A 16,115-nucleotide genomic window follows, 5' to 3' on the forward strand; every position below is an offset into this window, starting at 1 on the left:
CAGGGAGCGAGGGAAGAGAGGGGAAGAGTGACTAAAAGAACAGCATCCTGAGGCCCTGGAGGGGGCTGCAACAGACCAGGTCAGCATTTCACATGTGTCACTTCCTGTTGGCCTCAGCGGGAGGAGCGTGCCATGGCATGGTGGCCGGCGGGGCACAAGGCCTGTCAGACTGACACAGGGGGTTATGCACCGGGCAGACGGGCAAACGCAGGCACACATGCATCAACACACATACACCACTTTTCCTACGCAAACAAGTGTGATTCGGGTTAAACGTAGAGCGAGGGTGACACAGAAAGAGGTCTGAGTGCATGCATGTGCCCTAATGAACAGGGTCATGCAAGAAAGTAGTTTTCTGTGAGAAATGTGGGACTCATCCAGAACTTTGCCACCTTACGCTGCTGTATGTAGGCCATGACGCATAAACATGTGACTTTCTCATTATAAATCGCAGGCGATGAGCAGAGAATAGCCGGTGTAGATTGTGTATCTGGAAGGCATGGAAACTCAAGTTTATGTACTGACATCCTCCAGAGGAAACTGCCTTCTTTCCGTCTGTCTTTCAAGACCTTTTCCACCTCTGCTTTGTGACAATCCAGTCATTTCACCTGAAATAGCAGACGCTTGCAAAGGTACATTGTGTCTCATTGAGAACCTGTGAGGCTACAGTGCAAGGGTGGATTATCTATATATAAATTTCTATAGATGTAAATGCTTGAAATGGTGAAGGTAGAGGGTTTGCGGCAGAGGGTATGACTGTTTTGTTTGTCTGGTTTTCGTATCTAGCAGAGGAGCAGTCTGTCTGTCAGACTGGTCCGTCTGTCCGTATGAGTGACCACTGCTTATCGGCTCTCCGTCCGCCTGTCTCGCTGTGCCTCTCTGGCCTGTGTTAATGTTGCTGTTTGACATTGCAAGCAGCAGGCTTTTTTCTCCCAGCAGCCTCAGTGGACACTGAGCTTTAGCCTAATTGGTTCCAGAGCAGACCCTGACAGAACTCTCCTCAGCGGCACACAGCCATATTAATATCCCCCCCGCAACACACACACACATGCACACACAGACACACACACACACAACAAAAACAAGCACAGCAATCAGTGACTAGCTCGCTAATTAACGCCCTTACAAAGCATCTCATTAGCATGTGTTGTAGAAAGGGGCAGTGGGGGAAATAAGCATTTTGGATTAAAAAAAAGGGAAATAAATTACAAAATAAGACCATGTATGGCTGTGTGTGTGGGTGTGTGTGTGTGTGTGTGTGTGTGTGTGTGTGTGTAAATATGTGCGTATTGTATTCCACTCAGGGGCCAAGGGCCTTGGTTGGCCCACCGTGCGATGGGCTGTATCTCAGGGGAATCCATTACAGCTCTCGGAGGGAGACATTGGAGTCAAAGATAAGCAGAATTTTAAAGGCAATCAGGAAAAAATAAATCTCTGGCACGCAGGCAACACTTTGGTTGTTAACCACCAACTTAACCTGCCTGCACTGTGAGCGGAATAGAAGATGGATAGGCGAGGGGCTGTGGGAAAACAGCTACGTTAAGTCATAGTTAAGGCAGAGGCCAAGAGCTGCAGAGCTGAAACATTTGCACAGCAGAGTTACCTGAAGGACTCCATATGACAATAGTAAAATGCAAAACACATTTATATCTGGAACGGTGCATGAATCAAAATTTTGGCTCTGCAAATTTATCTGCCTTGTCTCTTTTTGGTGTAAATCTGTTACCACGCTTCACTCTCAGCATTTTCTCCATCCGTCTTCCTGTCTCTCCCAGCACCCATCTGCTGCTTAATCCCCTCCTGGTTTTACAGTGGCTTCATCACCGCCTGTAAAAACAGCCCCCTTTGAACCCCATAAAGGCAACCAGCATCAGGCTTATTGTAAAACACAATCATAAGGTAAATGTTTATCCCCTCTCCGCCACTCTAAACTCCCCTAATGAGCCTGCTGGAGGGGTTTCACCTCACAGCTCGAATGCAGGCAGAGAAAATAACACATTCTGCTCAGATTAGGTCTGCGGTGGGGATGCAGCTAAAGTCCCATCACGAAAACAGTATGTAGCATAAACACAGCAAGAAACTAATTTGATGATAAAAAGTCAGCAAAAAACACAAACAGGTAATAGAATCTCTGAAGGGCCAAAGAAGCCCGATAACATCAGGCATGAATACTTTCATACTACATCCCTGATTGCCAAAAAGTTGGGATGTTGTGTAAAAAATAGATAAAAATGGAATGCAGTCCCTCGCATGAAAAATGACAAAAGTTTCACAAAGTGTTCCTGAGTCCTTTATAATCTCCTTCATACAATCATGTGTTCACAAAGTGGTGAACCTTGCTCCATCCTCGCTTGTGAACGACTGAGCCTTTCCAGGATGCCCCTTTCATACCCAATCATGACACTGTCACCTCTTACCAATGAACCTGTTTACCTGTGGAATGATCCAAACAGGTGTTTTTGGAGCATTCCACAACTTTCCCAGTATTTAGTTGCTCCTGTCCCAATTTGTTTGAAACATGTTACTCCATCAAATTCAGAATAAGCAGATATTTACAAAAATCAATGAAGTTGATGAGGTCAACTGTTGCTGTTTTTACAATTTATTATCAATTTTAAAAAATCATCACAGTCTGTTTTTAATTCTGTTTCACACAGCGTCCCAGCTTTTATGGAATCAGGGTCGTAGTTAAAGATTAAGCAGAAGCATAGGACAGATTTGTAAATTGTATTGTTCTGTTTATGCTGTTCCTGGCAGAGCACAGTGCGATTGGCTGGGAAGGATGAGCCCTCTGACACAGCTCTTCCTAACAGCCAGTGGCTGTTCTGACCTGCCCATTATCCATCGGCGACCTCACTATTATACCCACTGTCAGCGCAGTGCGCGACGCTGCGGCCACCGCCCCGCTCTGTGGATGAGCCATCGCTCTCACCTCTGAGCAGCAACGCCAGCCCACACAGGCAGGGACGCACAGACAGAGTTACAGAAAGAGAGAGTTCAGAGTAATAGTAAGCAGGTAGTTAGAGGTCAGGGGTCCTCTGCAATCGGGACAGCAGTTCCACTCCTGGCAGCCAGAGCGGAACTCTGAGAGGGACCTGGAAGTAGATATGATGACCTTTTGTACAGAGGACCCCAAAATATACCCTCTTATCAAAATGACCTTAGCGCAGGAGCATGGGAAGGCAAGCGGAGTCCATCCATCATCTTAAAGATTAATCCTCCCCTCTATTCTTCTCCTGAATCTATTAATAATGTCGCCAGAGGGGAGAATTTGCAGCAAAGATTTATTCTGATATTGTGACTTTTATTCATTAGCCTATAACGGGGGGATTCCTTGAGAAGGAAATATGGAGTGAGCTTAGGGAATGCTAATTCACCACTCGTGCTCTGCTTGAACTACACAGAACTCCATTAATTTAATCATTTAATTCGCTGACAATCCGCACATGCCACATGCCAATGTGCCACAAACAGGGGCGATTATCATTTACACTGCAGAGTTCACCAATCATTTGATCTTTTGGAGCAATTCTAAGCAGCCTCCATTTGTCAATTTGCAAACATTTAACAACATCTTGGATGACTCTGTGGCAGGTGTGAAGCTTGACTGCAAAATCTGCTACTTGGATCAGAGCTTTTCCTCACTCATTTAGACAAAGCAGCTACATTAATAGATCTGTACACTGGATTTCACACCGTGGAGCAGCACTGACAGCCCCAGGGGCATACTTCAATTAGAGACTTGGGTGAGTTTAAACACTGCAGATCTACTCTCGCTCAAAGGCGTTTGTCTCCCTCTCTCGCCCCCCCCCCCCCGCCCCCACTTTCCTCCCTCTCAGCCGTTCTCTCTCCATATCTGCACCGAGCACTCACTCTCCTTCTTCCTCAAGTCCTGCTCTCTGTAATCAACCCAGCGCTAATGGCTTATTCTTTCTGCTCCAGCACCCACATTTCACTTGTTTATTTTCCCACACTCGTAAATCTGGGGACGCGTCACAAGCGCAGCGATATTAGAGCAATAATCTGAGGTAATTATCAGATGCCCTCTCTCACTTTCTCCCTCGCTCCTTCCTTCCCTTTAATTCTCTCTCGTGCTTTACACAGAGACACCCGCACAGAAGTTTCTTTACCTCTGCTGGGAAGCGTGCAGGCAGTTTGGGAGAGCCAAAACATGAATGATTTAACTTTCTCATTTAAGAAACAGGCATCTCTCAAACAAGGGAGACCTGAATATGTTCATCATATAAAAATGTATTTCATGTCATGACACATGAACTAATGAGAAGTGAATTTTTATTCACTCAGCCATAAAACACAAATGTGCCTCAGAATGATTTGGCTAAACTGAATCAAGATGTCAAGAAAAAGTGGAGAGAAATAAGTTAGTGTGCGTCAGGTTTGGCTACACAGACCATAGACTTGTTAGTAGGATCAGTTCTTTGTTGGTTTAGGTCTCTTCATGGGAACTGGCATCATAAAGCTTATACTATAAGATAAAAAAAGAGTTCAAGCTCACTTACCCACTCCTGCTGTATGGCGCTAACTGCCTTGCTGGCTCGGGACAGGTTTCGACAGGCCAAGATCACACGGGCACCATGCAGAGCAAAAGACCTGGCTGTCTCGAAGCCTGAGACATGATCGGGGAGACAGAGAGAGAGAGAGACAGACAGACAGACAGACAGACAGACAGACAGACAGACAAAGACACGAAGAGAAAAAAGAATGAAAGCGAGCAATGCTTCAAAAAGATTAGTTTTTTCTGAAGATAACTTTGATTCTCAGGGGTTGAATCTACTGGGGCGGTGGGGGTGGTGCTGGTGGGGGTGCGAGCTAAAATCCCTATCAATTTTCCATATAATTTCTTTCATTGAGTAACCCAGTGGTCTCGTAGAGAGAGTTAATCATTTCTCTCTGAAGTGATGAAACTGATTGAATTATTGTGGTTCAAGACTTCTTCCTCTCTTCTGAGATAAAGTTTCGGATCTGACCGCCGGCTCTCGAGAAGGTGCCGCCGCGCATACTGGGTTAGAGGAAGGGAGGTCGGCTGTTCATTATGTTGGCAATTAAACAGCGATGGCGGTAATTATGAAAACACAGCTCATAATAGAGGGACTCAAATGAACAATCGAACAGACATGACATTCGAGCTGAACCTCGGTGTGATATTTCAGCACATCAAAGGGCCTCTGATAAGGACACAGCTCCCATGAAAGGAGGTCCGCAGATACACCCAGAATTTATCAGTCCGAGACTACTTCATGGCTCCATCCAAATCATGTAGTCACGATAAAACTGACAAAAACTGGAGATAGAGGGAGAGAAGTTCATTTCTAAATTACAAGTCTAAATGGGTCATTTCAACCCATAGGTTGAATTAATTTATGAGATTTTCTTTTTTTTTCCCTCCCTTCACCGTATTTTTATTTCCTTTGACATTTACGATCCTTCAAAGTGTCACGGAAAAGTTTAACAGCACAGAGAAGCGTCACATCTTTCAGCCCCAGTTCTTCAGTAAATACAAGACACAGTCAGATGTGCAAATACTGTACGTCGAACAGTGCGAGTGTCCTGATTGACAAACTGACGGGTGCAATAATTGATGGTGGCAAAGAGGGTCTGAGAGGCAGAGTGTATCAGAGGGTGGATTAATATGAACTGTAATTAGATTATATGTCTTAATCTGATTTTCATTAAGAGCAAAACTGGGAGGCCTAATTGTGAGGAGAGTGTTAAGGACTAATATCTATTAAAACTCAAAATTGGAGTCGGATTGGAAGCCCTCTCTGACAAGTGAAGCATGGAATTAAATTATATGACACCTTATTAGGTGTAATGGAGGGGACTGTGGCGGTGAGCGGAGATCATTTCACTCACAGGAAATGGAAAGGAAAATAAAAACAATATGACAGAGAAAAAAAAAAAACGAGCAGCGTGACTCGTGAAGTAAACACATGCTTTGAATTCGCAGGTGGAGCAGCAGGCTTTAGGAAACACATGTCATAAAAGCTTCTCAGCGTCATGCGAAATGTCTGCAATTTGACCTCCAGACTGAAAGTGAACGTGCTGAGAAGAATTAACATTAAAGAATATTCAAATTTCTATAACAGAAACAACCCATGAGCAGCAGCCGACCGACCTAAATTTGCTAATGTTAAAAAAGAGGATTCCAAACATGCCATAATCTGAGAGCTTTTTCTAAATTGGACATGGGTACCGGCTGCTGGTAAACAACAACACCTCACACTCACTTGTTGTGTGTACAAACCATGAAAGTGAAATTAATCGACACCAGTGTTTTCCATAATGGAGAACAAATTAGAATATGGCAGCGACAACAGCAGCCGTGCCGAAGCCATGTATTTCCAATGACAAATAACAAGGGCTTGACATTAATTGTGAAATAACGAGAGTGGCGTTGCTGTAACAGAGACTCCCCGCCCTCTCACCCATGTTGCCGGTAGAGAGGGCCGCACTGAAATGAGTTCCTGGTCAGGTGTACAACAAAAAGAGCCTGTTTCAGCAGCGTACGCTGATGGTGGAACATGACGAGGGGTCAGACAGGGGTTTCTTTTGCTCTGGTGGATCAACAGACGCCATAAGCTGTTTTACAACCCACGTGAGGCCTGACTATTATGCAGCTGTAATGGTCTTTCAGGTTCTTTTGTGTAATCGTGGTAAAAACAGATGTGTGCAGTAAGAAGAGTCGACACGGTCAGGACATCTCTTTTTTAAAAAGCCAGGAGATGAAGATGACAGTTCAGCCCGGTTCAAGCAGATCCTCTGATCGTGTGCTTGTTCAATCTGGTGATTCACAACGTAACAAAAATACAGTAAATGGCTCGGCTGTTGTTGAAAATTAGTTTTACTGTAATGTATAAAATGCATAAAAAATTGTGCAAAATGTCCATTAAGCAGTGAATGCTCTTCATGGTACATTAGGATCCTGGCCCTTCTGATATCCCCCAATAATGAGTGTGATTTAGTGATTTCACGCTTTGTTTGTCCTCCCTGGCCCGCCGCCCCTCTCTGGATCCCCCATCGTACACAGGTGTATTGGCTCAATGTAATGAGATCATTACCAGCCTCGTCAGTAAACGTGTTTATTTGGCAAACGGAGCTGCCTGCTCGTTCTCTTGATCTGCATCCAAAGAGGCATTTAACTAAAATAAGCTCCGTAGTACAATTGAGCAAACAGAAGTCAATTCAGATCATTACAAGACCTGTGGGTAAACGTGCAGTTCCCACAATCCCCTCTCGACAGAGCTGCAAAACACACGAGCGGCGCAGATCATGAACAGACTCCATATCAACCCACCCCGATGAAATGAGAGGCACTTTAACTGGGATGCACAAAGTGAAAATATGTGGCATGTTATATTTCTGAAGCAAAGAATAAATCTGATAAATATGTGACTTTTAATTACACTATTTATATCTGTGTCTGACGAGTTTCATTTGCTGCAGTGATTTATGCATCAGAATTCATCGGTTAGTTTGTTGATTATAAATTTATAGATTTAATGAGGGTGATGCAGATCACGAGCAAGCTGCGGTCCCCCTCCATCTGGTCCCATGATGCCGCTGCACTATCACTCCCTAAATTCCACCCTTTTACCCCAAAATCATCAGGCAGTGTCCAGCATCCCTCCCATCCTAATGTTTAGTGCACTGTATTTACTGTAATCCTGAATGTGAAACGTAGGCAGGATACAGTGCCCTCAAACATGTGTTCACAATAAACTGTGTGATAACACAAGGAAAAAAGGAGGGAAGCTGTCAAATGCAGAAAATGATAATGATGTGCACAAAAATGGTTTTGATCGGCAGCTGCTCTGCAGTGCAACACATATCAAACATGGCGCTCCGCCTCATGCATCAAGAGGTCAATTCTGACTCGTCTCAGGAAATAGAAGTCAAAAGCAGGGAGTGATGGGATGAATTTGTCACAGGATGAAAGTGTAAATACAAAGCAATAATGGGATGCCTACACTACTGACTGAGAACATGGAGCATGTGATCCATGGACTTTTTCATGTTATTCATGCCATCGAGTGCCTGCCTTTGTGCACAGGTTTATCATAATGAATGCATTGAACGCCTTTTCTTTGTATCATCACTAAAATATCCCACATTTCATAGACGCAAATATTACAGTTGTGGTGCTGTATACCTGTCAGAGATGACACAAACTGCTGATGATTCATAAGTGTCCAAAATATGTATTTACAGCTGACTATAGAGTAAACTATTGAGCATCTTACACACAGAGTGAATGAATGAACACAGTAAGACACAGCCGAACTCCTGACTGCCTCAGTGATGAGTGCACCTGTTCCTGCTGCTGTGCATTTCTTGTCCCAAGAAGTGAGGAACAGCACCCGACCCCCCGCCCCCCACCCCCGCTTCTGACTTTTAAGATCCCCTCTAATTCCCCTCCATTAGTCCAAGAGGAGGGAGATGTCACCCCAAAAGTGGGATGTATGGTTAGTAATTACAGTCCAAGGTTGAGCTGTTCCAGGCGAGAGCACTGGAGTGGTTCTATTACCCCTCCCTGTCCCCTTCTGCCTCCTTCCTATCCCCCCCAACTGCTGTCTCACCATCCATGCAGCCCTATCTATTGCCCACCCACCCCCCTTCTCTTCCTCTGACCCTCTGTGTCAACCTCCAACTCCCTACACAATCTCTCATCATGGCCTCACGTCGCACTGGTCACCCCTGCTCCTCCTGCAGCCAGCCTTACCTGACTACCTCACACACACACACACACACACACACACACACACACACACACACACAGAGAGAGAGAGAGAGAGAGAGAGAGAGAGAGAGAGAGAGAGAGAGAGAGAGAGAGCCCTGTAAACTGGATAAACACACACCAAATCACACACATGCACAAGGATGCACACAGACCCCGGACCCCTGCTCATGCACACATATCTCCTGAGCACTGGGGCTATTTTCATCACTGTCATCAACCCCCCCATCACGTAACTTTCATCCCCTCATCATCTGCAGACTGTAAACTCGATAGGTCTATAAACTACTTGACTACACACAATAACCCAGTACCCTTTCATTTTATTTTACCTACAGCCTTTAAGCACATATATGTATTCCATCCTCTCTCTAACCACTTCAGTTCTATTATATTAGAGCTGTAATCATTATTGAACCCTTCTGGCCTCCAGCATAATACTCTTTGCATGTTACACCAGTTTGAGTCTGCATAGCAAATTTCATCCAAGGTTAATAAAGTTAAATAATTTGACTAACCAACCATAACTGGTTCTCATTACGTAGCCAATAAACACATTCATCAGAGAGGACATGAAATGCCCGTTGAAAAAAAATAAAGCTCTCCTTCGATTTCCTCGGTGGCTCAGTTCACAAGCTGACACAGAGGAGAGACAGAGCAGGACGCGGGCCGGCCGCCCCCCCACCCTACCCCCAGCGGATACACACACACACACACACACACACACACACACACACACACACACACACACACACACACAAAACACTATCAGACTCCTGAATATAAACACAGATGCACTCTGGATGTCATCTAAACCACACGCAGCCACTCAGAGATGCTCAGAGACACACACACGCCGAGACACAGACACCGCACGCCACCCTCACCAGGAACATCTTTTTATCCATCTAATTCCTCCCACTATGAATAATGCATTCCCCTCCTTACGGAGGCTCGGGTTTAACGCATCACTGCGCGGGTCTTTAAGGGGGTCCTTATTCATAAACAGCAGTGCAGTAAATACCAGAGCTTTGCAGCCAATTTAATGGCAGTTATGCTTAACAAATCTGCCTCAATCTAATGATCAGCCACAAAGCTAGGCTATGGGTTTAATCTGCACACAGAGGCTCCCCCAGCTCTGCGACTCACTGAATATGCTAAGGGATCTCTCCATCCAGAGAGAGGAGAGCAGCGGCCTGACACTTAATCCTCCCGACACAACACCGGGATCAACACAAACATAGAACAATGTTAGTCTTTCATGAATAAGAATAACATTCAAAGTCCTAAAACACTGCAGGGACGGTGCATGGAGACACCGAAACATTATGGAGCGCTCCTTTTTCAAATCCTTGCCATTCCCCATCTGGACTGCCTGAGTCTTTTCTGCTTCTTATTCTTGCATTGACCCTGCACCTAAATAACAGTGCCATGTGGAATTCAGCGCATGCATTGAGACTGTGTCGAGCTTTGCATCTGCAGCTATTGCTCCACAACAAGCCACTGTGCAGAATGGCCAAAAAAGTGGAGAAGAAATTATAAACATGTTGACATCAAAAGAAAAAGCACTGCAAATGTAGAATAATAAAAGCTGTGAGAACATATAAACTTTAGAAAGTTGGCTGAACTCATCAATATTTCTATATGAGTTTGTCTAGAAATAGAAAAACATCCATTACCAAAAGAGAAATCACTCCTAAATGGAGCTTTTCTACTGTGCTGGGATTAAAATAGCACATGGAAAGCAGCTGTGCCTACCTGAATGTTTTAGATGAATGAGTCAGAGGGTCAAGGTGTTATTTCTGACCACTACTCATCATATGTTCTGCTGACAACATGGCCTCCACTGTAAGAGCCTCAGAGACTGACGCTGCTCCCCAGGCAGGGGGACACATGTATGTAGTTACACACAGGTCCCAAAAGAGATGTCACAGGGCAACGACTGTATGTGCTGGGTGAGCACAATACAAATATAGTCTAAATATTTCAGGAAAGTGCCGACGCTTTAAAAAATGAGTGTGAGAACATAAACAATAAAAATCAGAGATTTAATTTTTTTGCCAGTGTTGTGAACTAATTTCATATGAGGAAAGGAAGTATTTTTTTCTCTTAACCCAGTGGGTGCCAGAGATATCACGACAATGGCCCTTTAAGGATAACTGTTCCATGGACCCCTGGCCAGTAAATAACCTGAGAGTTAGTTGATAGAAGGGGAATTAGAGCCAGAGCAGGAGTGTGTAATGGGGATGGATAGGAGGCTCAGGCCTGGGTCAAAGCCGCTTAGGAATCAATGCAGAGGTACAGGTGTACAACCACAGGTCTATAAGAGTAAGAAAACCTTTAAAGAGAAGGGGAGAGAGAGAGGGAGAGAAGTAGAAATAGAGGGAAAACAAACTGCGATCATTCATTTCCATTATCACAATTAAAAACACCATTCGGGTTGGTACTGGTTTTTAATTTACAAAAGAAAGCAGAGAGAGGAAGACTAATGCTGGGAACCGAGCGCAGCGATCACATCGGCAAGACAAACCGCATTACTGCCTCGCCTCCCAGCATTACCGCAATGGAGCTTCAAGGCTGGTCACAAAACCAGACACTATGACATTTCACGCATAAATAAACTCATGTATGTGCTTTTCGTGTTCATGTGCATTAAGAACTAAATCAAAGGGCTGAAATGTAAATTTGCTAATTAAATAATATCCCACCATTACTAATAAAAATGTCACAATTCCTGTGGAGGAAATAAGCACTGAAGAAAATGGAAATAGCCCTGACACTTGGATTAAAACACTATTGATGCCATTAAAATGCTAAGTGGGTCCAAGCAATTGGCATAACCACATTTCACTAGTAGAATGTCAAAGGAGCACACGAGTGGTAGCAATTACTATTAGAATACAGTTAATTATGGGTGCTGCATATTTAATATGTAGTAAAGTAAAACAAAGGTTATGTTAATGTGAGTTTATTAGGCATTCACACACAAAACTGCGTCGTAGCCATTTGATGCATTCTTTTGTGAAAAGTTGCTTCTTTCAAATGAACAAATTGTCATTTTCTAAACACGTTGCAGCAAATCCTAAATGTGGATTATGTTTTTCATTATATAGTTTTTTAACTAAGGCAAAAACAGGCACATGTAAAGTAGTTAATGTGATGGAAGCTCAAAAGCGTCGTGGACCTCCTGTGCCCTCTTGTGGTGACAACTATTTTCTCCTTTCCTCCTATATAATCATTGCTCACCACCTTTAATCAAAAGGCCAAATACTTCTCTTTTGTTTCTGAATCTGCAGTATTCAAGCACTCTTTGAGAGCTCCCCAGAGTGTCCTGTGATGTTGACAGTATGCTCTCACTTTTTGCCTTCTCAGAAGTTCTTTAAGATAATGATGGAGTCCTAGTGATGTACAGAGGCCATTTAAGTCAGCACTCCTTGTTAGGATTCATTTTTTATCTTAAAATGAACACAGGCCTCGCTTAAGTTGATGATGAATTTCCTTTTTCACCACTTTGAGCCAGAGGGAATGTCTGTGGTTACTTAACCAACTTGAACAATGTAAACAAATGAATCACATCCAAAATTAAATGTACAGTTTGTGCACTTTCAAGCTTTCACGCAGCCATCCCTGCACAAGCGCCCCATGTGTAACCATAAGGTTCAAGTTTGATTCATGATTGTGCCGTGATGTAGACTAGACTGCAAAACACACACACACATAACAAAACACACACCGTCATCAGAGTTCAGCTCAGTTGAGAAGTTATCCGGAAACAAGTAATATACGATATATGTGTGCTTTTATGTCAGTATTATAAATAATGACACATTTATAGTGCAACTTTTTGAAATCATACAAACATTTCTCAAGAACGTTCTGATTTGTATTGTTTTCATATGATGCATCCAACATATTCAATGTTTATGAAGAGACAGACGGAAGAACATCAAGGTCAGGAAGGCGTTTAAGTTCACAAGCTTTTGTGTTCAGTCAAGGTCCCCAGGCTGCTGTAAATCTATGTGCTACAGTGCTGCTTTGCAGCATCTCGTAATACACACACAGCAATTACACTGCTGTGACTTTCCTTGGGACAAAGGATTTGAATATAAAGACAATTAACGATTTTATGTTTATTTGATTTCCCTCATGCTGTCATTATCTATCCCGAACAAAGCAGCAAGTCTGAACAAATGGCCACTACTTGTGCTAATTTAAACTAAAGGAAAGAGGAAATACATTTGTTTCCAGACCATTATATAGTGAGCCATGCATTTGCTGGGTACAAATGGACACCATTCATTACAGTTAACAATGACATCCAATTCAGCCCAGCTAATGAACTTCAATACAATCATGTTCGGTATTAAGGAGTGATTTGTTGAGTCTAAGTGTATCATTTTGGAGGCTAATGTTGATGAATGTCTGGTTGTGCAGAGATGGGGACTTGCAGGGTGCAGAGATGCTCATCACCCTTCTACTACAGTGTGATCCCACAGCACCACCTAGTGGCATCATCACAGAATTACATTTTAATGCACGCTGATGATTTCTAACATGACATTATTAAACTGTTAAGCATTTTGTCAAACTCACCAATGCCAGAGTTGCCTCCAGTAATGAGGACAACCTTGTCAGAGAAGTCACGACCCTGCAGGATCTCGAGAGCAGCAGTATTCCCATCATACCGTTTTGGCTTCACTATCACATCCTCTACTGTAAATGCCTGCCGTGGGTCAAAATATGTGGTCCGCTTGTTAATGTGACTGCGAATGACAGGAAATAGGATGTTATAAAAGAGACATGATCCCATATTTGTACACTCTAGCATTTCCTGTGAGGCTAAAATAAGCTGCCAACTTACTCAACATAAATGATCTGTCCTTTTTCGTCAGTTTCTTGCTCCCAGCCGTACGGTAAATCTGTGGGAAAAGGCAGACATAATTTTCCTTTAACAGCCAGAATGCACAGGAAAAAACACAAATACTTCTGCTGTGATAGCTACATACTTTCTAAACATTTTTTACTGTGTGCAGCACTTTCACAAACAAAGTTGCTGAAAACAAGAAACAAGGAATTCAACAAGGCAGATCTGCTGGTTGCAAAGCGAAGGTCATAACAGCATTAGAGAGCACACAAAGCCATTCTGAGTGACCCTCAAGAAGACAAAAATATATGTAAGACACTGGAAAGCAAGCAAATGAAACAAACCTCCAGCACAACGTTTTTTCTTTCCTGTCTTGGGGTGCTCCCACTGTGTCTTCATCTCATCATGGCTGTTGGTACACAGGGACAAATGAGGATTGGAAAAATTAACATGGCCTTGTGTCTTACTTTAAGTCATTTATTTATCTACAGTATGAGCTGAGAACAGCACACACTGATCAGAATCAGTGTCATGTCAACGTGTCAGATTCGGGCATATTTTCATCTGCAGTCTCTTGGATGGTTGACGTTACACATTAAAAGAAACAAACATGAGACAAAAGGCAAGCACAACCAAGTTAAATTACATATAGAATACGAATAAATGTAACCTAATACAAGTTGTTATGGAAGAGGCACACACAATCTGCAGAGTAGACAAAACGTTCAAAAGGACAACAAAAAATAAATTCAAGGACAAAACAACCACGATCGGACATCACATAGGCCTGTGGCATGCAATCTAACTTCAAACATGTCCAGCATATTAATGACAGACATTGATAGAAAGAGCAAAATGAGTGATAAGCATACAGCATGTTGGCAGACTGTTTTTTCTCACCACAGGTCTTCCTGTGTCACTACGCCCAACCTAGTGCACTGTCCGATCACTGATGGGGCTTTTAGGATTTTATATTAAAAGAGTGACCTGTCATGAATCTTGTCTCTCATTGCACAACCTAAATTTCACAAGCTAAAGTACTGCAGCTACTGCATGGTACTGCAACTACAGTATGACTCGTGATACCACAGTCACAGTCTTATCAAGACATTTCATATTAAATGAGATTAAATTTAAATGTCTTTCTAGCACCATTTCACATGAAACCTACCGTAACGTGAGATCTATCGACTTTATAATTCACGCTGCCACTTCAGATATCAGAGCTTATTTAAACCGGTGTAACAGTTAGCTAGCAAGCTGAGTTAGCCGCACACTGATAACACTGATGATTCTTTAGGTGTGAACGGGGCTAAAGCTAAACTCCTAAATACAGACATATTGGTGTCGACAGTTAACGATAGTAGAGGTCTTCCACTTACTTTGCATAGTAGACCCAACCATCTTTCGTAGATCTCTCTTCCCATCCAGGGGGCAACTCATCGTCACTATCTGTATCGTCCATACCTGCGTATTTTAGAGCTGCCATAACTCACGTTTTTGTTTTTTGGGGGGGTTTGTTCGTTTATTTGTTTGTTTGTTTTCTCCACGTTAGCGATGGCGCCACAGACACAAAACCAGTGAGGAGTATCTGTTGAAGGATGAAAGAAACTGTCAAAGTAGAGAATTAACAACACAGCGTTTCCCGGCACTTCCGCAACAACACTGTGACGCTTGCCGAATAGCCTTTTGGGAGATTGAGGCTGAAGAAACGCGCGGCGGTTGCCATAGCAAGGTCAGTGTCCTGTCGTTTTTAAACTTTCGCTATTACTTCAACTGTATTATTAATGTCAACCAAAGAGGGCAAAATACAACAAAGCCTATCTTTAAAGTACAACTATATGCCTTGTAGACTATTAAAATATTAACGAATAATAATAATCAGAATCAGAAATACTTTATTGATCCCCGAGAGGAAATTGTTACAGGTGCTCCTTAAAAGAATAGACGAGATAGATGGATTTACATGTATTTACAAAAATAAGTTAGCCTATATAACAGTGTAAAAAATAAATAAATGTATGACAGTGGATATTACACAAGTTGAATTATTGCAGAGTAATTACACTGTGGGTTATTGCACACAATAATACAATATGAGTGTAATCATTGACTAAAGTGAAACACAATAAACACAATAAAATCAATGGACTTCAAGCTATCGAAAAAGTCACATGACTGCATATCTACTTAATCTATTTATTCCTAATAACGATATCTCAGATTAACATAAAACATAATTGGAAGATACACATCATGCACCTGTGTGTTTGTGTTTTTTTTCCAGACCTGTCAGTTTGACGGCTGCCTGTGTGACCTGACATTGTCCTGCACAGCTGTTCCCTGTCAATGCATTAAAGCTCTTTTGTATGCAAAGTCAGCAGCGATCCCTTGTTCCAGCCTGTTAACCCATTTAGCTACCTGTTGCAGGTGGTCTGCCTGTCTGCTTAGTCTATGTTTGCAGGTGATGGCTGCATAATTATTAGGGAGCATGGT

The 16,115-nt window shown here is 42.9% G+C and overlaps 1 protein-coding gene across 1 annotated transcript in view; it reads right to left on the reverse strand.

Annotated features, from left to right (window-relative positions):
• Positions 1 to 15,302, reverse strand: part of wwox (WW domain containing oxidoreductase) — a 124,154-nt gene extending 108,852 nt beyond the window's left edge. The window contains exons 1-5 of the mRNA XM_076732609.1: positions 15,002 to 15,302; positions 13,964 to 14,028; positions 13,617 to 13,674; positions 13,349 to 13,518; positions 4,521 to 4,627 (exon numbers count right to left, since the gene is read on the reverse strand). Coding sequence (XP_076588724.1) covers positions 4,521 to 4,627; positions 13,349 to 13,518; positions 13,617 to 13,674; positions 13,964 to 14,028; positions 15,002 to 15,108 — 507 coding nt within the window. The 5' untranslated portion in view covers positions 15,109 to 15,302. The remainder of the gene's footprint in view (positions 1 to 4,520; positions 4,628 to 13,348; positions 13,519 to 13,616; positions 13,675 to 13,963; positions 14,029 to 15,001) is intronic.
• Between the last annotated feature and the right edge of the window lie 813 nt (positions 15,303 to 16,115).

The sequence above is a fragment of the Chaetodon auriga genome, chromosome 6 (genome assembly GCF_051107435.1).
Source record: "Chaetodon auriga isolate fChaAug3 chromosome 6, fChaAug3.hap1, whole genome shotgun sequence".
Classification (NCBI taxonomy): Eukaryota; Metazoa; Chordata; class Actinopteri; order Chaetodontiformes; family Chaetodontidae; genus Chaetodon; species Chaetodon auriga.